Source organism: Canis lupus, chromosome 21 (assembly GCF_003254725.2).
Source record: "Canis lupus dingo isolate Sandy chromosome 21, ASM325472v2, whole genome shotgun sequence".
Taxonomy (NCBI): domain Eukaryota; kingdom Metazoa; phylum Chordata; class Mammalia; order Carnivora; family Canidae; genus Canis; species Canis lupus.
In genome coordinates this window covers 13663267-13679612 of record NC_064263.1, presented here as the reverse complement: position 1 = coordinate 13679612, position 16346 = coordinate 13663267, and the positions used below count along the sequence as shown (strand labels likewise).

The 16346-nt window shown below is 32.5% G+C and overlaps 1 protein-coding gene across 22 annotated transcripts in view; it reads right to left on the bottom strand.

The window, feature by feature from the left end:
- Window positions 1–16346, bottom strand: part of PICALM (phosphatidylinositol binding clathrin assembly protein) — a 102165-nt gene that overhangs the window by 29271 nt on the left and 56548 nt on the right. For 7 of the 22 annotated variants that reach the window (XM_025419403.3, XM_025419405.3, XM_025419402.3 and 4 more), the window contains exons 8-12: window positions 16279–16320; window positions 13992–14077; window positions 11980–12103; window positions 11565–11701; window positions 9428–9531 (exon numbers count right to left, since the gene is read on the bottom strand). In XM_025419403.3, coding sequence (XP_025275188.1) covers window positions 9428–9531; window positions 11565–11701; window positions 11980–12103; window positions 13992–14077; window positions 16279–16320 — 493 coding nt within the window. Of the gene's footprint in view, window positions 1–154; window positions 236–3985; window positions 4136–9427; window positions 9532–11564; window positions 11702–11979; window positions 12104–13991; window positions 14078–16278; window positions 16321–16346 lie in introns of all 22 variants that reach the window. The other 15 variants (XM_025419386.3, XM_025419385.3, XM_025419388.3 and 12 more) reach the window with 5 other exon arrangements.

Sequence of the window (16346 nt, the reverse complement as noted above, 5' to 3'; positions counted from 1 at the left end):
CCTTGTTTAATCAAAGCAAACAAAATTAGGTAAAAAAGGATCTGTTCTTCAAAAGCAAGTATTTTTTCTTATCAAATTTTAAAAATTCATTTTAAAGAAAACAACTCCCTCCTGCATAAATAAATTGATAAACTTTAGAGTTACCATTACCTACCTCCGAATAAACCAGCTACAGTAGAAGGCTCATGGCACATAAGCGTAGTATTAGGATAAGCTTGAGTGCCACAAAAAGAATCTGACAAGGCATACGGGGGGGGCACGGGGGAGGAGGACAGAAAAAAAAAAGGAAAAGAGAAAAATGAGGAGGAACAGTTAAGAATGGAATGGAGTAATTAAAAAAACCAAAACAAAAATAAAAACAGGAAAGTCCAACCTTAGTGTTCTTCAAATTACAACTTCCTTTTTTAAAAACACTTATGTCTCCATTATGAACATTATAAAGTATATATACAACAAAATTTTAAATATAACAGGCACTGCATTTCCTTAGAGAAATAAGCAGCAGTTGGCTTTTTTAGTCAATATTAACATGCCTTCTGATGTCTTCTTTTACAGATAAGAAGGCCTACCAAAGTCATAGACATGGCATAGCTGGGGCCACTACCCACTCTTCTTAACTTATAATTGTTTTAATGAGGACAAGCTACTTAGTACACTGAGGTTTACATCATTAGATCAACATCCTCTTCTGAAAGGGTTAGAGGGGATCTATGTAGCTGTCCTGATTTTTCTGGGTTGTTCTTAATCCTAAACAGCAGAGGTTGGCAAATTACAGCCAGAGGCTTATTTTTATATAGCCACATGAGCTAAAAAGGCTTTTTACACTTTCAAAGGGTTGTTTTAAAACATGAAAGAAAATAAAAAAATATATAACAAAAATCTTATGTATTCTGTAAAGCCTGTAATATTTACTGTCTGGCTCTTTACACAGAAAGTTTGCTGACCGCTGTTCTAGAGCAGCACTATCCAAAAAAATTTCTAGTAATAGAAATGTTTTACAAATCTGCTGTCCAATATGGTAGCCACTAGTCATTTGTGCCACTGAGCAATAGAAATGTGGCTAGTACAACTAAGGATCTAAAAATTTTATTTTATTAAAAATTAACTGTAATTACAGTCTAAATGATAATGGCTAGTGGCTAATGAGACAATGCAGCTCTAGGAATGTCATACCTTGGGTGGTCCTTTCATGCTCTTAATACACTGAGCATGAAACTGCTGGAATTTTTATCATACAACCCTATTTCTCAGGAACTTTTAACGTGGATTAAAAGGCTTATTATAAAGCCTCTTCTTAGGATACACATAAGTACACTACAGCTGCAAGTCTTCATAAATAAAATTTTATTGGAACACGGCCAAATGTATGTTTATGTATTGTCTATGGCTATCTTCATGCTATAGTGCCAAAGCTAGTAGCTGCAACAGAGACTATGTAGTGGATCATGAACCAAAAAATATTTAAAATCTGACCCTTTAATTAAACGTTTTATGATCCTTGTTCTAAACTAATGCCTGGGTTGACATAAGTGGTTTTCATTTTCCATTCTGTACTCATTTTTACAAATATGTAAGTACTGAACAATAAGTTTTTGCTATTAACAAAACTTGACAGATGTGATTTTTTAAAAAAAGTATACTCTGTAATTTTATTTGTACTATTTTGCACTCAAAGAATAGAAGAGTTTAAATAAAGTCTGTATTTCCATATGGAAAGGGCACTACAGAGCAAAGCTGCAAATCTCCTGCTTCAAGCTTCTGCTCCTACTAGCTGGGTTGTCTCAGTACATTAACTTTTTGGAACTCAGGTGATTGACTGATCCATCCATAAAATGGTAGTAATTCTCTTACCAATATGAGAGTTGAGAACTTGAACAAACATTCTCTGGAGGTTCTCGTAAGCCCCAAATCACCAATTCTATGATTTTAATCTTCAAATGCACCTACTCACTTTGGCATATACAGCCATCAACCTTACTAACTTTCTTTGCTTTCTGATCTTCCTCTTGCCCCAACCCACAGGCCTTAAACTTAAGAAACATTAGGAAAATGACAATTCTAGTATACTTCTTTTGTCACAGGCTTTTCCTGAAAAGCTGAAATAATAAGCCTCCCTGAAAAGCTGAAATAATAAGCCTCTCACAATGCTTTTTTTAGATTTTTTATCACTTCTTTCAATGTGAAATAATAGCTATGGCCTTTATCATTTAAGGTTATTGCCTTACATTCTGTCCATTTTGGGTGAACAGAAGATTGACATACTGAAGCACATGCTCTACTCTGACCTAAAGGATGGAAATTATAAGCCCCAAAGTAAAGACATATCTGTTTCACATCCCAAATTACAGCAAATGACTTTAAAAGACACAAGAAGCTATACTTACTAAATATATACTAGTTCATATGCAATAAGTATTAAAAAAATATAAACTTATTAGAAAACTGCATTCCAAGGATAACTTGAGTAACCCTTTATATTAAGTAAACAAGGTACAGCATTTCATAAATTTTCTAAAGAGTAATAAAATACGAAATTTAGTTTCACTTTTTATTTAAATTTGTAATTATTACAATGACACGAAGGAATAATTGCAATCAATTATTACAATTTGGAGCTATGAGACTAGTTATATAGAATGACAACACCTGCCTTGGAACTTTCTCAAATCTCCAACTACTCTTTTCTAGTCACCTCTCTTCTGCTCCCTCAGATGTATCAAATAGAATGTTCAGAATGTGGCCACATGATCTATTTAGGGTACACAGAAGACTTTCTGCATGTCACATTAAACAAAGATTTAAATTTGCATCACCTTAAAAGCTGTTTCTCTGAATTGAATAAAAGTTTCACCATCTTTTAAGGGGTATTTAGCATCTTTCCAGCAGGGTTCAAAAATGTTAATTTCACGTTAGTAGATACTCAAAAACTTACATTTCCTAGTGTTAACTCTGGAGTGAAATTTTACCTTTTTATGGATTTTTATACCACAATTAAAGTAAATTTAGTTGTTTTTCATTTTCTACTTGTCATTTATCTCCAGATTAACAATGAAGTAAAACCCTTAAGAATGGGATACAGTGGGAACGCCTGGGTGGCTCAGCAGTTGAGCATCTGCCTTTGGCTCAGGATGTGATTCCAGGGTCCCGGGAGCAAGTCCCGCATCAGGCTCCCTGTGAGAAGCCTCCTTCTCCCCTCTGCCTGTGTGTCTCTGCCTCTCTCTCTCTCATGAATAAAATCTTTTAAAAAAAAAAAAAAGGGCAGCCCCGGTGGCACAGCGGTTTGGTGCCGCCTACAGCCTGGGGTGTGATCCTGGAGACCTGGGATCGAGTCCCACATCGGGCTCCCTGCATGGAGCCTGCTTCTCCCTCTGTCTGTGTCTCTGCCTCTCTCTCTCTCTGTGTCTATGAATAAATAAATAAAATCTTTTAAAAAAAAAGGATATAGTGTATGTATGGAACTTGAGACCATCTAAAATTGTACCATTCACAGTTTAAAAATAAAAAAAAAAATTAAGATTGCTACTAAGAATGATAATCACCCTCTCCCAAACACAGAGGGAAAGATATATGCATGCATAAACATGTCAGTAAGTTTAGGAGATGTTACCCTATAACCAACTCTGAATTAATAAACAAAATGGGGGGGGGAGAATGTGGCAAATGATGTTGAACAGCTTGAATATCACATTACGATAGAGAACAAAACACCAAAAAAAAAGCCCAACTTCAAAGGAAATTTTCTTTCCTAAAAACTTGGATTAAAAAGTAAATAAATAAATAAATAAATAATAAAAACTTGGATTAAATAAAATTAGGGATATTCATTTTAAAAAGTCACTACATTACTGCTATTTAGTTTATTTTAAAATTTGATATTAAAATCAAAAATAATTATTGCAGTGCCTTAAAAATAATTAATGAATACGTAAAAAATATTTAGGCAGTATAAACATTAATTGGAAAGAAAGGTTAAATGGTACTTTACCAACAAACATTTCATGAGTAGGTGTCCTAGTAGTGAAAGTGGATACATCTGAAGAAATGGGAAGGTGAACATCACCACTACTTTTTGTGAGGAAAGGATTTAAGCTTGGAATGGCATCATCAACAGCATCTACAGTAGCAGAGAAAGGATCTGTGCAGTCCAAGTGCATTACAGCAAAATGAAGAAAGGAAGTAAATTAATTAGTATTGTAATTAGTCAAAAGATGCAAAGTGAAAAGTAGCAGCTATACTATTGCTTATTAAAGTAAATTAATTAGTATTGTAATTAGTCAAAAGATGCAAAGTGAAAAGTAGCAGCTATATTATTGCTTATTAATCTTAAGTGCAAAATACTAATCATCATGAAGATGGAAGAACTACATTTTACAGATTTTAAAATGAATCCTTAGAAGAAAACATTTATGTGTCCAATTAACATCTGCAGCATACTAAGGATAGATCTGCTCTCCAACACCAGGAAGCCGATAGTGAAATAATCAAAAAAGAGAATAACCAAAACGCATCTATAAAAGAGCCACCAATCCTGGACCATGTTCCCCACCGTAGGTGGGAATGTACTGGCTTTCATGGCATAGCTATGTTTATTCAAGTAACATATAACAACCAATATGTGTGTGGTATATGTAAAATTTCAAAAAACAGAGAATTAGGGGTAAAGTGCTATTTCTAACGTGCAGGTATTATATAGGTTCAGAGGTAGGAAATAAAAAAAAGAGGAAGAAACGGTCTAATGATTTAGAAACAGGAAAAGGAATTTTAGAAAAAGTAAGAACAGACACAAAAGCCTGGAGGCCATTTAGTATACTGGGAACTACTCTGAAGAGCCAATTAAGAGTTCTAAAGCCAAATCATTATGGCTTTAAATGATTTGCTAACGGAATAACAAAAGTAATGTTCCATATTAGGATGGCCAAATATGTATTATTATTAGATCCCACTTTTAAAGTTATTTTAGAATCAGATATTTATTGTTACCTATACTTCATTCAAGATAATCATCATTCCAATGACTGAAAGCCATTCATCATTAGCAGTAAAACACTTTGAACCTGTAAGTTCTGTACTTTTAACCAGCAGTCTGTTCTTGCCTACTCTAGTTTATGATTCTCACTTAACAATATAGTATTAAGCCATGTATCTTACTCTAAACTGTATGATGAAACAGTAAGAGGAAAGAAATAGCCTCAGGACCAGCTAATTCACTACAAGCACACTTCCCCCTAAAGTCAATAAATTTAAAGCAAATGCTCCACAAATCCTACAACTGTTTAAAAAAGGGAAGCATCAAGAAAATATTGAGGTCACTGACTTATATAGAATCTTTTTAAAAAACTTTCCTTTTTATATCACACAGGACCTTTTTTTAGGAATTAAGCATTCCTATGGAACATCAATTCATACCCCAAAATAAAGTCCTACAAATGTATCAAAATTCACGGATATAATATTCAAACTCAAATGATCATGTTTAAAATCTTTCCCATCCCTCTGCTTCAATAAATGGAATGGGGAAAAAGAATCTAAGAAAGTAACTGAGAAATAAGAAGCAGAAAACAGATAAGAAATTGGTTTTTTATACTAAAATAAAATGTAAATAAAAAAATGGTTTTTGAGAAATTGGTTTTTTATACTAAATAAAAATGTAAATAAAAAAATGTAATGATGACCACTCTAAACTCCTTTTTGCATAAGAACATGTTAGAGTTGATCAATTCATTGAAAGTACATACTGAATCGTGGCATGAAGTTTTTAAAGTACATTATAATTGCTGCACCCAAAACATCTCTAGTTTTTCAAGCAGAAGAAGCCATGAGAGAAGTCATTAAAAAAAAAAACAAAAAAAAAAAAACATTTTTTTTTTTTTAAACTAAAGATCTAGTAGTTTATGAGAAAAGACATGTTTGGGAAAGGTCATTAGTTATCTGCCACTCTGATGAATGAATAAGTTTTATCTAAGTACTTAGTATCAATCATTTTCCATTATATGAAACAGCCCAGAGAAGAATATGCAGAAATATGCAAGCGCATCTGTACTTAGGTCCATCAGACACTAAGAAAAAACAGTTCTTAATCTACTTGACAAAATATTACAGATTAATACAGATGTTATTCTGTTAGTGGATACTATACCTACCAAGAATAAAAACAAATTCATTAAGATAAAAAAAATAATAATGTTCCAGCTATTCCAACTTAAACTTTATTCACTAGATTGGTAACTACTCTAACTTCCTTAACCTTTTTTAAAAATTGGTTTCTTCCATTATTTTTATCATTATTCATTTGAAAGTTTAATTTTATGTTACAATAGTAAAAAAAAAATAATAATCTAAAACAACTGAAGATTAAAACAGTTATATTATAGTGCTGAGGTCCTAAATACTGGGTACCTACATTTACTCAGAGACAATTGAGTTTTTCACTAAAGTGCTACATGTTTCATGCCAGCTGAAAGCAAAGCAGCTTAAACTTCAGAATGAATAATTCTTTTGTGCCTGAATTAAATTTTGAAATCTTGCTTAAGATATATATCAGTGTACTGAGCTGATAATATTGTACATTTTTAGATTTGCTACAACACAAAGTTTTAAAGGTGATATAAACTTAAATCTTCGTACATCTTAGTATTCAACATGAACTGCTTATTCAGACTCCAGACCATTTCTTAAAAAATCAAAGGCTCATTAATAATCCAATGAAGGGAACAGAAGAGCTTGTGTTCTCTATTTCACATTCATTTTTAGGTGGTATCTTAAATGCCTCTTACATAAACATGCAAACCTTACTTCACTTTAACTCAACATCGATTTATCTGTGACTGGGAATACACATTATCTGTAGTGCTTATGGTAAGAACTAAAATAACACAAAATCTGTTTTAAAAAAGATGAACTCTGCTATTAAAAACCATTTTAGCATATGAAAGCAAGACAAACAAAATAAGATATTAGGATTACCAAAAACTCATACCTTTGGGGTGCCACATGCTATAAAAGCAGCGTGACATAAAATGTTATTTTAAATGTTTAGGAAAATGGTTAATTCCCAAAACAAAACAAAACCCAAAAACAACAAAACACTTTAACACTTTATTATCATCAAAACTTTCTATTTATATGATTTATCTTAGCCTAACTTTAATTTCAAAAATAAAGTAAAAAATCTTAATCTGAATGTCCTAGATATAAAAAATATACTGATTGAATTAGGAAGTACTCAAAGTTCTTGACTTAAAACACTCTTCAGCTTTCCAATTATGCAGAAGTCAAAACTGAAATTATCACCAGCTCAGAAACCAAATAGCTTTATACGGAAGTCAAAATAAGATTTAATTCTTAAATTGAGAGGTTCATAGTAAACATTACTGTCTCTTCCTCATATAAAATGATAAGCTTTTAGGAAAATAATAGTCAACTGCTACAGCCTCTGCTCCTACTGTTACTTGACCTGTATTTTTAATACTTTTAACAGTCTCACTTGTACACAGCACGCCTAAATGTTAAAATATGAAGGGAATTTTGATGGAAATAGTACAAAGAGCAAAACAACCTAAAACAGAAAAATAAGACATGATTAAGTATATTCCAACATACTGTATTATCACACAGACTGCTATGAGATGAGTTCTTCTAACAGGACATTAAACAACTCTTACAGGCTGAAATTATTCTTCCACAATATAGTCTATCTGCTTCATCTGAGTTCAATAATCCTATGTCTAAACTTTAATTTGTCATTATTAGAATTAACTAGATATGGTGTCCAAACAAAACAACCTCACAGTTCAGTTTCTTTGAAATGTATTAGTTGTCACTAAGTCTTCTGTAAAATTTCTCATTCATTTAGAAAAACAACTACATTGTAATCTATTTTTTTTAAGGGAGGGAAGCAAGCTAAAACTGCTTAAATGGTCATGTCAATTCTACTAAGCTTTTCTAAAACAGTTCACAATAAGCAGAAAATAACTATGTAAATTTTGACAGATTAAAAATCCTAAAATTAGGACTAATCATTAGGATCTTTAAAAAAATTACTTTCTTAACCTTAATTTGGTATCTACATTGCATTCAGATCATTCTAAAATATTTACTGACTTTAAACTAGCTTACCATTTTTAGAAATCAACTCTGAGATCTTAAGATTTAGCTAAATTAAACTAACCTTCGAAGTCAGTTTTTAAATCAAGTCATGGCTCACAAAATTAGTCTACAAATCTAGTGTTCTAGTGTCTCACTATTCCTGTTCCCTGTCGTATCTTGAACCAGAAATAACCTGTCCAGGGAAAAAGAAAGTATCTACTCATTCAACAAACTTACTAAAAGTCAAAATGTCCTAGGCAATGATAATATAGGATTGAACAGAATATTCTAAAACTCCTGCCTTCACAGAGATTACATTCTATTATACTAAATAGAGCCTCAACAAGGAACTATAAAAAATAATGAAAAAATGTTCTTGAAATTTGAATCATTAAAATATAGATGAAACAAGTTTAATTCATATTAACATAAACATTCACTAGAACAATTAATTTATCTTGCTATGAGAGGTAAGCTGATTGATTCAAATTTTACATGTGAGCCAATAAAAATTTTAAGGTAGCTTGCCATTCTCTATTTTTCTGTAGACGGTATCCTTACTCAGAATATATCCCCTTTCTCCCAAATAATTTTTGAGCATTTGTAAAATAATACATATATAAAAACGGAAGCACCAAAAACAACCAAATAAAATAACTTGAAAACATACTATATGTATGTCTAAGCAAAACTGGTTAAAAATTGACAGGGACTAGGTTCAATCCCTCAAAGATACCATGTCAATGATCATGATATTGTCACGTTAAGATCAAAGAACTACTCCAGGCAGCAAACATTCCTGGTTGCTATTCGGGGAAAATTATTTGAATATGAAAATCCTATAGGTCTGAACTAAACACAAGTTTTGAATACAAGTAGCATAAAGATTGTCATGACATTCCTGGTTAGAACATAGTTCACGGCTTGGTAATACCATATGAGTTTTATTAGAACCTCATCATATATTTACCTGACAGGAGTTTTCTTTCTCCATAAGTCACTTTTTTTCTATACCAAAAACAAAATAACCCTTAGGCATTTTCTGATTATGCAACAGAGATTTAACATTGAAAGAATGATTTCACACTTCAGCATACACTGACTGGGTCCTTCCTCTTCACCTTCATTAAAACTTCATTTCATAATTGAACAGAAAATTCTAAAATTACATTTACAAACACATGAAAATGTCTTCAGGAACAAAGTGACCTTATTGCCATTTTAGTAATTTTCAAGTTCTCATGTATCAAGTGTGACCAAAAAACACAAATAAATGAAACACTACAGAAAGGGAAGGGGAAAGGCCTATACAACATATAAGACAGAATTCATTAATGCTTACCTCCCCATGTACTTGCTACCTGAGAAGCAGTTGACATAGGAAGTACAGACGGGTGAAAAGTTGGCTGTTGCAAATCAAGCAGATCATTTGGTAGTTTTGATGTGCTAGGAAAATATTTTGAAAAGATCACTGATTTATTAGGTAAATATTGCTATATCAGCCATTCCCTTTCTCCTGCCCACTGAATCAAAACATTAAAAGTGAGAAAAGGCCCCAATAATGTAAACCTCAAAAGAAGGAACAGTTTCAGCAAAATAACAGTTGCATACCCTTTATATATACATAATAGTATTTTTTATTTATAACAGCATATTTCTAAGGAGGGTTGGAAAAAAATATTCAAGTACTATATTTTAAGTTTATACAGGATTCAAGTAATTATAGCCCTTCTGGAAAAATTAGTGAGTCCCCCAGGAAAATACTAATTTCCTTACTGAAATGAACTGAAATATAAATCATCATGGTAATTTTAATTTTAAGGAAATTTGTTTTCTTACTTTTCATCTTCAAAAAATGTCAATTACATTTGTAATATTAATGCCCCTAACAAAGTAAAATATCTGTCAAACTCACTTCTTTTCTTCAATATCCAAACATACCAACAATACAGGAAAAAGTTACACATGTATGTATGATATAAACTTATAACAGAGCCACCAACCCCCTTACACAACTGGGAGGGAGGGGCGCACCACTTATACCTTTTATGTGATCAAGGAATAACAATTCAGAAAAAGATCCCAGAGTTTCCATGATTGAAGCATTGTGTGTACTATAGCACAGATAGTTTTAACTTACTCAAAAACAAAATGTCTTTTAGACGTAAAAAAAGTTTTAATAGATAAATAAGAATACAAATGCTTTTAGTGCTGAGGAAAAAAAAACAGAATAGGCAAGAAATATTTTATAATAGGCTGTAAGATTTGTCCTCAATTACAATTAAAAAGGTAAATACTTTGAGGTCATGTATTAAGTGAAATGAAACACAGTCAAAGTAGTTCTTTATCTAATAACTTGTTCCATTCTCAAACATCTTTTCCATTTCTCTCTCCTAAGATAGACTTCTTTACAAGGTCCCGAAGTAGGGACATTTCACTGGTTCAATGTTCTAAAAGGTAGTATACAAAAAAAACCAAACAAAATAAACAAGAAAAAAAATTATACAGCTGAAGGAAAAACTATTAAGTTCAACAAACATCTACTAAAGACTTTAGGGAAGAGGTAGCGACTGAGTAAAAGTTACACTGAGCTGTGACAGGACTCAGTAGGTGGGAGGGAAGACCTTTAAGGAGGAGTTAATACAATAAACAGCAACAACAAAATCAAAGAAAACCCTATCCTTCTCTATGGACCATTTACCATGTGCTAATTTAATTAAGCATGGTATTAAAATCCTATACTAGCAATCTGGGAATTCACTGGAAATGAAAAATCTTGGGCCTTGCCCTATACCTACTGAATCAGAAACTCTGGGAGTGACGCTCAGATCTATGGCTTCAGATACTCTCCAGGTGATTCTGATGCTTAATAAAGATTGAGAACCACTCAATTTGTGCCATACTATACATCTTATTTGGAAACAGGTTTTTTTTTTTTTTTTTAATTAAGAAATAACAGAGCCAAGATTCAAACCAGAATCTGACTTCCAAACTTAGCCTTTAACTACTCTGCGGTAAAAGGACAAATTTAGAAAAAGTCAATTAATCTAATTTGCCTGGAAATAGTAAGTTCCATTGATAAGTAGCTTCAATTATGCAACAAAATTATTGAAGTTGGTCTGGTAGGCTTTAATGCCACAGAAATCTGGCAACTATCTAACTATGCTCCAGATTACTGAGTTTAACAGCTGGAAACTGACAAGTAAGACATTTAATATCCAATGAAAGGATACTACGAAACAGATTATATATCCACACACATAAATGAAACTACATTCTAAATAGTATAAATTTGTAATTCAGCCATCTTTGGTTTCCTAAATATGCAAAATATAAACTCTTAATTATACCACTATCACCACTTCCTTTGTGTGAATTTATGAATACAAAATCATACACTAAATCTGAAAAGCTGTGTAACATTTCTGAGAAATCTTTAGAGCTATGTATGTAAGGTAATCTTTATCTCCTCTACCTACCTGTTAGAAGAACTAGGGGTAGAAAAGATGTCAATGGCTGGTGCAGTCATTATACCCCCTGCTGAGGTGGATACAGGAGAGGCTGCAGTTGTTAAAGAGGTATGAGGTTTCTTTGCAAGTTCTTTTAGGCGCTGTTCCTGTTGAGAAAGGGGACTAGCTTAAGAAATCCAGAAAGCACATTTGTTGTAAGGCCTTGAAAAAAAGCACATTCCAATTTTATTCTGATAGCAGAAAGCTATTCACTGTTTCATCAGTCATTCAATGTCAGAATGAAAGATCAGACTATTACTGAGCTTCAACTCCATTTGGATTACTAAACATTCAATTCTGTTAGTCTATTAAGAGGCCCCAATTACTTGATGAACATCTATATTTGTTGTTTTTCCCAGTAAGGAGAACGCAAACAAGCACCTACCTTTAAAGCTTTTAAACGAGCCTGTTCTTCCTCTAATGCTGCCTGCTTTTCCCTTTCATCCACTTTGGTTAGAGACAGGCCAGTGCTTGCCAGGGAAGAGACTGCGTTGGAAAGTGTTGTCGCCCTAGGTAATTGAACAAAGGTAATTTGGCTCTTTGCAACCCCGTTATGAAATGGTCTGGCAACATGGCCAAAGATAAGCACTACAATTATGAACTTACCTTACAGAGCAAAAATCAGTACTTCAGACGAAATATTCTACCCAAGGACACAGGATTATTAGCCATTAGCTAATTTATACATTCACTGCTTTCTAAACTATTAGACTTTGGAAAGGGTTCACAATAATGGTAAGGGACACTGCTTCTTCCAAGTCCCAAGGGAGGGAACCAATCCGATTAGAAAAGACCTCATGTGTTCCTAAAAAATCCCTACTGGATAAAATGTATTGAGTTTCTCACAGTAAATTACTCTGCTAATTTACAGCCTAGGTTTTGGCAGTTACTACTACAGGAACATTAAAACATGAGAACTAGTAATAATTAATATGTCTAGGTATGGTTCCCTTATAAAAACACCCAAAGACGTGTTGTTCCCAGAGGAACATGGGTTCCTTCAAAGGAAGATCAAGTTTATTTCAGTCATTAGTCCACCTGACATACCTCCTTTCTATCTGCTACCCTTTTGCCGAACTAGAATTTCCTTTTCAAACACATCACACATATGCACAATGCATCATCTCACTGGCAGATTGACAGCAAATCACCTCCTTTCCCTTATACATCAAAACCTTATCCATTAAATTCCCAAATGTCGATTCTAAGCAACATAAACACATGCTATAAAGAGTTCTAACCGGAAGAACTACTCAGTGACCTTTATTCATTTTCCTTTTATCATATACCAAACATCATTAATTTCTACCGTAAGTATAAAAGTGGCAAAACTGTTCAAATTTTATGTAAAATCAATTTTATAAACATACAACTCAGAAGACAAAGGAAGAGTAATATAGTTGTGATAGAAATGCAAGAAACCCAGTAAATTTTATGAGAATTGAAGTTATTATTGTGAAGTTATTAAACCAATGTACCTGAACTACTTGGCTATATTTTTCATTACTTTCTCAAATAAGCCGTATAATTTGGCTTATGCTTCTAAAAACCTAATAATTTGGCTTATGCTTCTAAAAACCTACTAGAAAGTTCAAAGAACAAATTTGGAATTAAAAATTACTAAAATCCAGTAATAACATTTCCTTTAAAAATTACTTAAATTTTGTTGCCACAAAAAAAAAATTCTGAAACAATCAAAAAGTCTAAAGAAAAGTTAGGTTCTCAAAAAAAAAAGTTAAGTTCTCATTATAAATATTTTACACAAATATTTTTTCATACTGTTAAAATAGAGAAAATCTTCATAAAAACCATGAGAATTACTCAAGTCACCACCCAACACAAAACTCATGTTCCAAAGTCAATATGAGATGAGCTAGGTTAACTGGTTTTTAGTCTTGCAGATGAGCTCAAAGCCAAGCAGACTGATTAAAATACATCAATAATTAACCCATGTGAATTGGATTTTGAAAAAGATGATGAAATTTGATGTCAGACATTGTAGGTTTGAGTCTCAGAATTACTACTGTCTACATGTCACTAGGCTATAGTGAGGGTCAATCAGTTTGTAAAAAGGTATAAGAGAGGATGTGAATTAATGCATTACCACCTTTAAAAGAAATACTGACACTATGAACACAATTGCAAACCAAGGAGTCAGTGTTATTATTTTAAGAGATGCTGACATCTATTGGAAGACCAGAAACTATTCCAAGAACTTATATGTATTAACCCCATTTAATCCTTGGCAGCAACTTTATGAGGCAGATGCTATTAAGCCCATTCTATAAATGATTAAATCAAGATAAGGGGAAGTTAAATAACTTGGAATTAAAGCTGGATTCAACAACTCTCTCAGAAACATCACTCCTGCTCTTTGCCCCACAAAGAATAATGTACCTGCTTGCAGCTGTAGAATCTTTGATTTTCTTTCCTTCCAAGGAAGCTAAATGTTGTTCCAAAGCATCAAGAAGACTGCTGGGGGCCTAAAATTGTACAAACAGTTAAGATTTTCACAATAATTAGATAACTCGTCAAAAAAATACTGTCATCTAACATATGAGAGTAACAAAAATAGGTATATTCCTTATGAACTAATCAACAGTGGAGTTTTACCTACCAAAGAATAACAGTATTTTTATTACATAAGCATCACCTAGTAAGGGGCATTAATAAACATAAAAAAATATATAAAAATTGAGACTACATGGGTGATGGGGTAACTGGGTGGCAGAAACTAAGGAGGACACTTGACGGATGAGCACTGAGTGTTGTACTGTATGTTGGCAAACTGAATTTAAATTAAAAATTTAATTTAAAAAAACTGACACTAGAGAAACATGAAATATTAAGAGGCTCCTGCAAGTAATTTTTTAAATATTTAACTTATTGGAATTTTAAATAAAAACATACTCCTAAAAGCTAGACATATATTGTTGGGCACGTTCCTGGCAATTAATAAATATTTGCTGAGTAACTGAAAGTATGCAAACATTATTTCTGAATAGTGATAATTAAAACTACAGACCAGCATCAAGAGAATGCAAATGAGATATAATTTCTTACCCACTAGAATTGCTAAAGTTAAATAGACTAGCAACATCAAACATTGATGAGGATATGAACAAATGGAATTCATACAATGCTGGTCAAAATTCATCCACCTTGAAAAAGGATCTGAATTTTCAGATCCTTGAAAAAGGATCTAAATTTTCTTTTTATGAAGTTAAAAATATATCTGGTTTAACTATCCAATTCCATTCTGAATTATTTACCAAGAGACATAAAAACCTATCTCTACAAGAAAAGACTTGTTTAAGAATGTTTTAAGCAGCTTTACTTACAATAGTAAGAAACTACAAATAATCCCAAAGTCTAACATATGGGAATGGATAAACAAAACTGTAGTGAAGTCGCAAAATGGAATACTATTTAACAATAAAGGATGAATTAACAATACATTCAATAGATGGACAGAGCTCAAAACACAATTAAATTATTAATTAATAATTAATTATATTAATTAAAGAAGCCAGATTTAAAAAAATACTTGCATGACTTATAATATAGATATTACATTCACGATCTGATAAAATTATGCCATTAGAAATCAAAACAGTGATTTATGGAGAGGACTAGGGAGTGACCAGAAGGGGACCTGAGAATTGGCATGATGGAACTGATCTATATACTGAATGGTGTGCTGATTAACACAAATGTTTACAGTTACCAAATTCTATTGAAATAGATATTTAGCTCAGTTTTTGTTTTAAAAAACAAAGACTGGACTGTGAAGGCTGTATATCAAATCTTATCTAATTACTTTCAAAAGACAACCATTTCAGGGAGCTGAAAAGGAACTGTCACTATCTTTGAGTGAAGCAAATGCATCAGTGGCATTTACTTGCCCCATGTTATCTACAGGATTTGAAATAAAGAGTTATTGGATTATAGGAATCTAAATCTCTCTACCAATTAGGACTTAAACAATTTCCTTCATTTTGTATTTTCTCTCTATATACAAGACCTTAGTATAAGAAAGATACATAAAAACCAATGAAAACCAGAAATATTAGATTATAACATTAACTTCTATGTTGAACTGAGAACACATGGGCACTACTCCCTAATCTCAACAAAATGCCTAAGACTTCCAAGAGCTCTTGTCAGAGATGATGAGGAGAATGTTGTTGAAGTGATTAACATTTAAAAATGTATTGTGGCACAAAGGCACCTTGCTAGCTACCTTGTATGTAATTACTGAGTCTATGAGGAAGACACTAATATTATATATTCATTTTATAAATGAACAACCTGAGAGTGAAAATTTAATAATTTGCCCAAGATCACATATCTGATATATATCAGGAGCCAACATAGTGTCTAATGTATATCTGACCTGAAAGTCTAGATATTTAACTACCATGAATTAAAATTGGGCTTTCAATTGGAGAGACTAAAGGAAAGAAACTAAAGGAATGCTCTAGTAGTGGCTAGCTCTACCAACCTAAGAGATGAAGAGATCATAATGTTAGAAAAGTCAGCAATATATCATGTTAAAATCTGTCAAGAAAAATTACTGATCTTGACAGTAGAAGCTGGGTATTATTCATCTTTGTACCCTTCACACCTAGCAATACAGTGAAAGATAGCAGCCAGTGAATTGATAGAATAGCAATATGCTTACCTGTGAAAGGTCTGGTATATCACCTCTGTCAATTCCAACTTGCTGTAAGAAGCAGCAGCATTGTATTT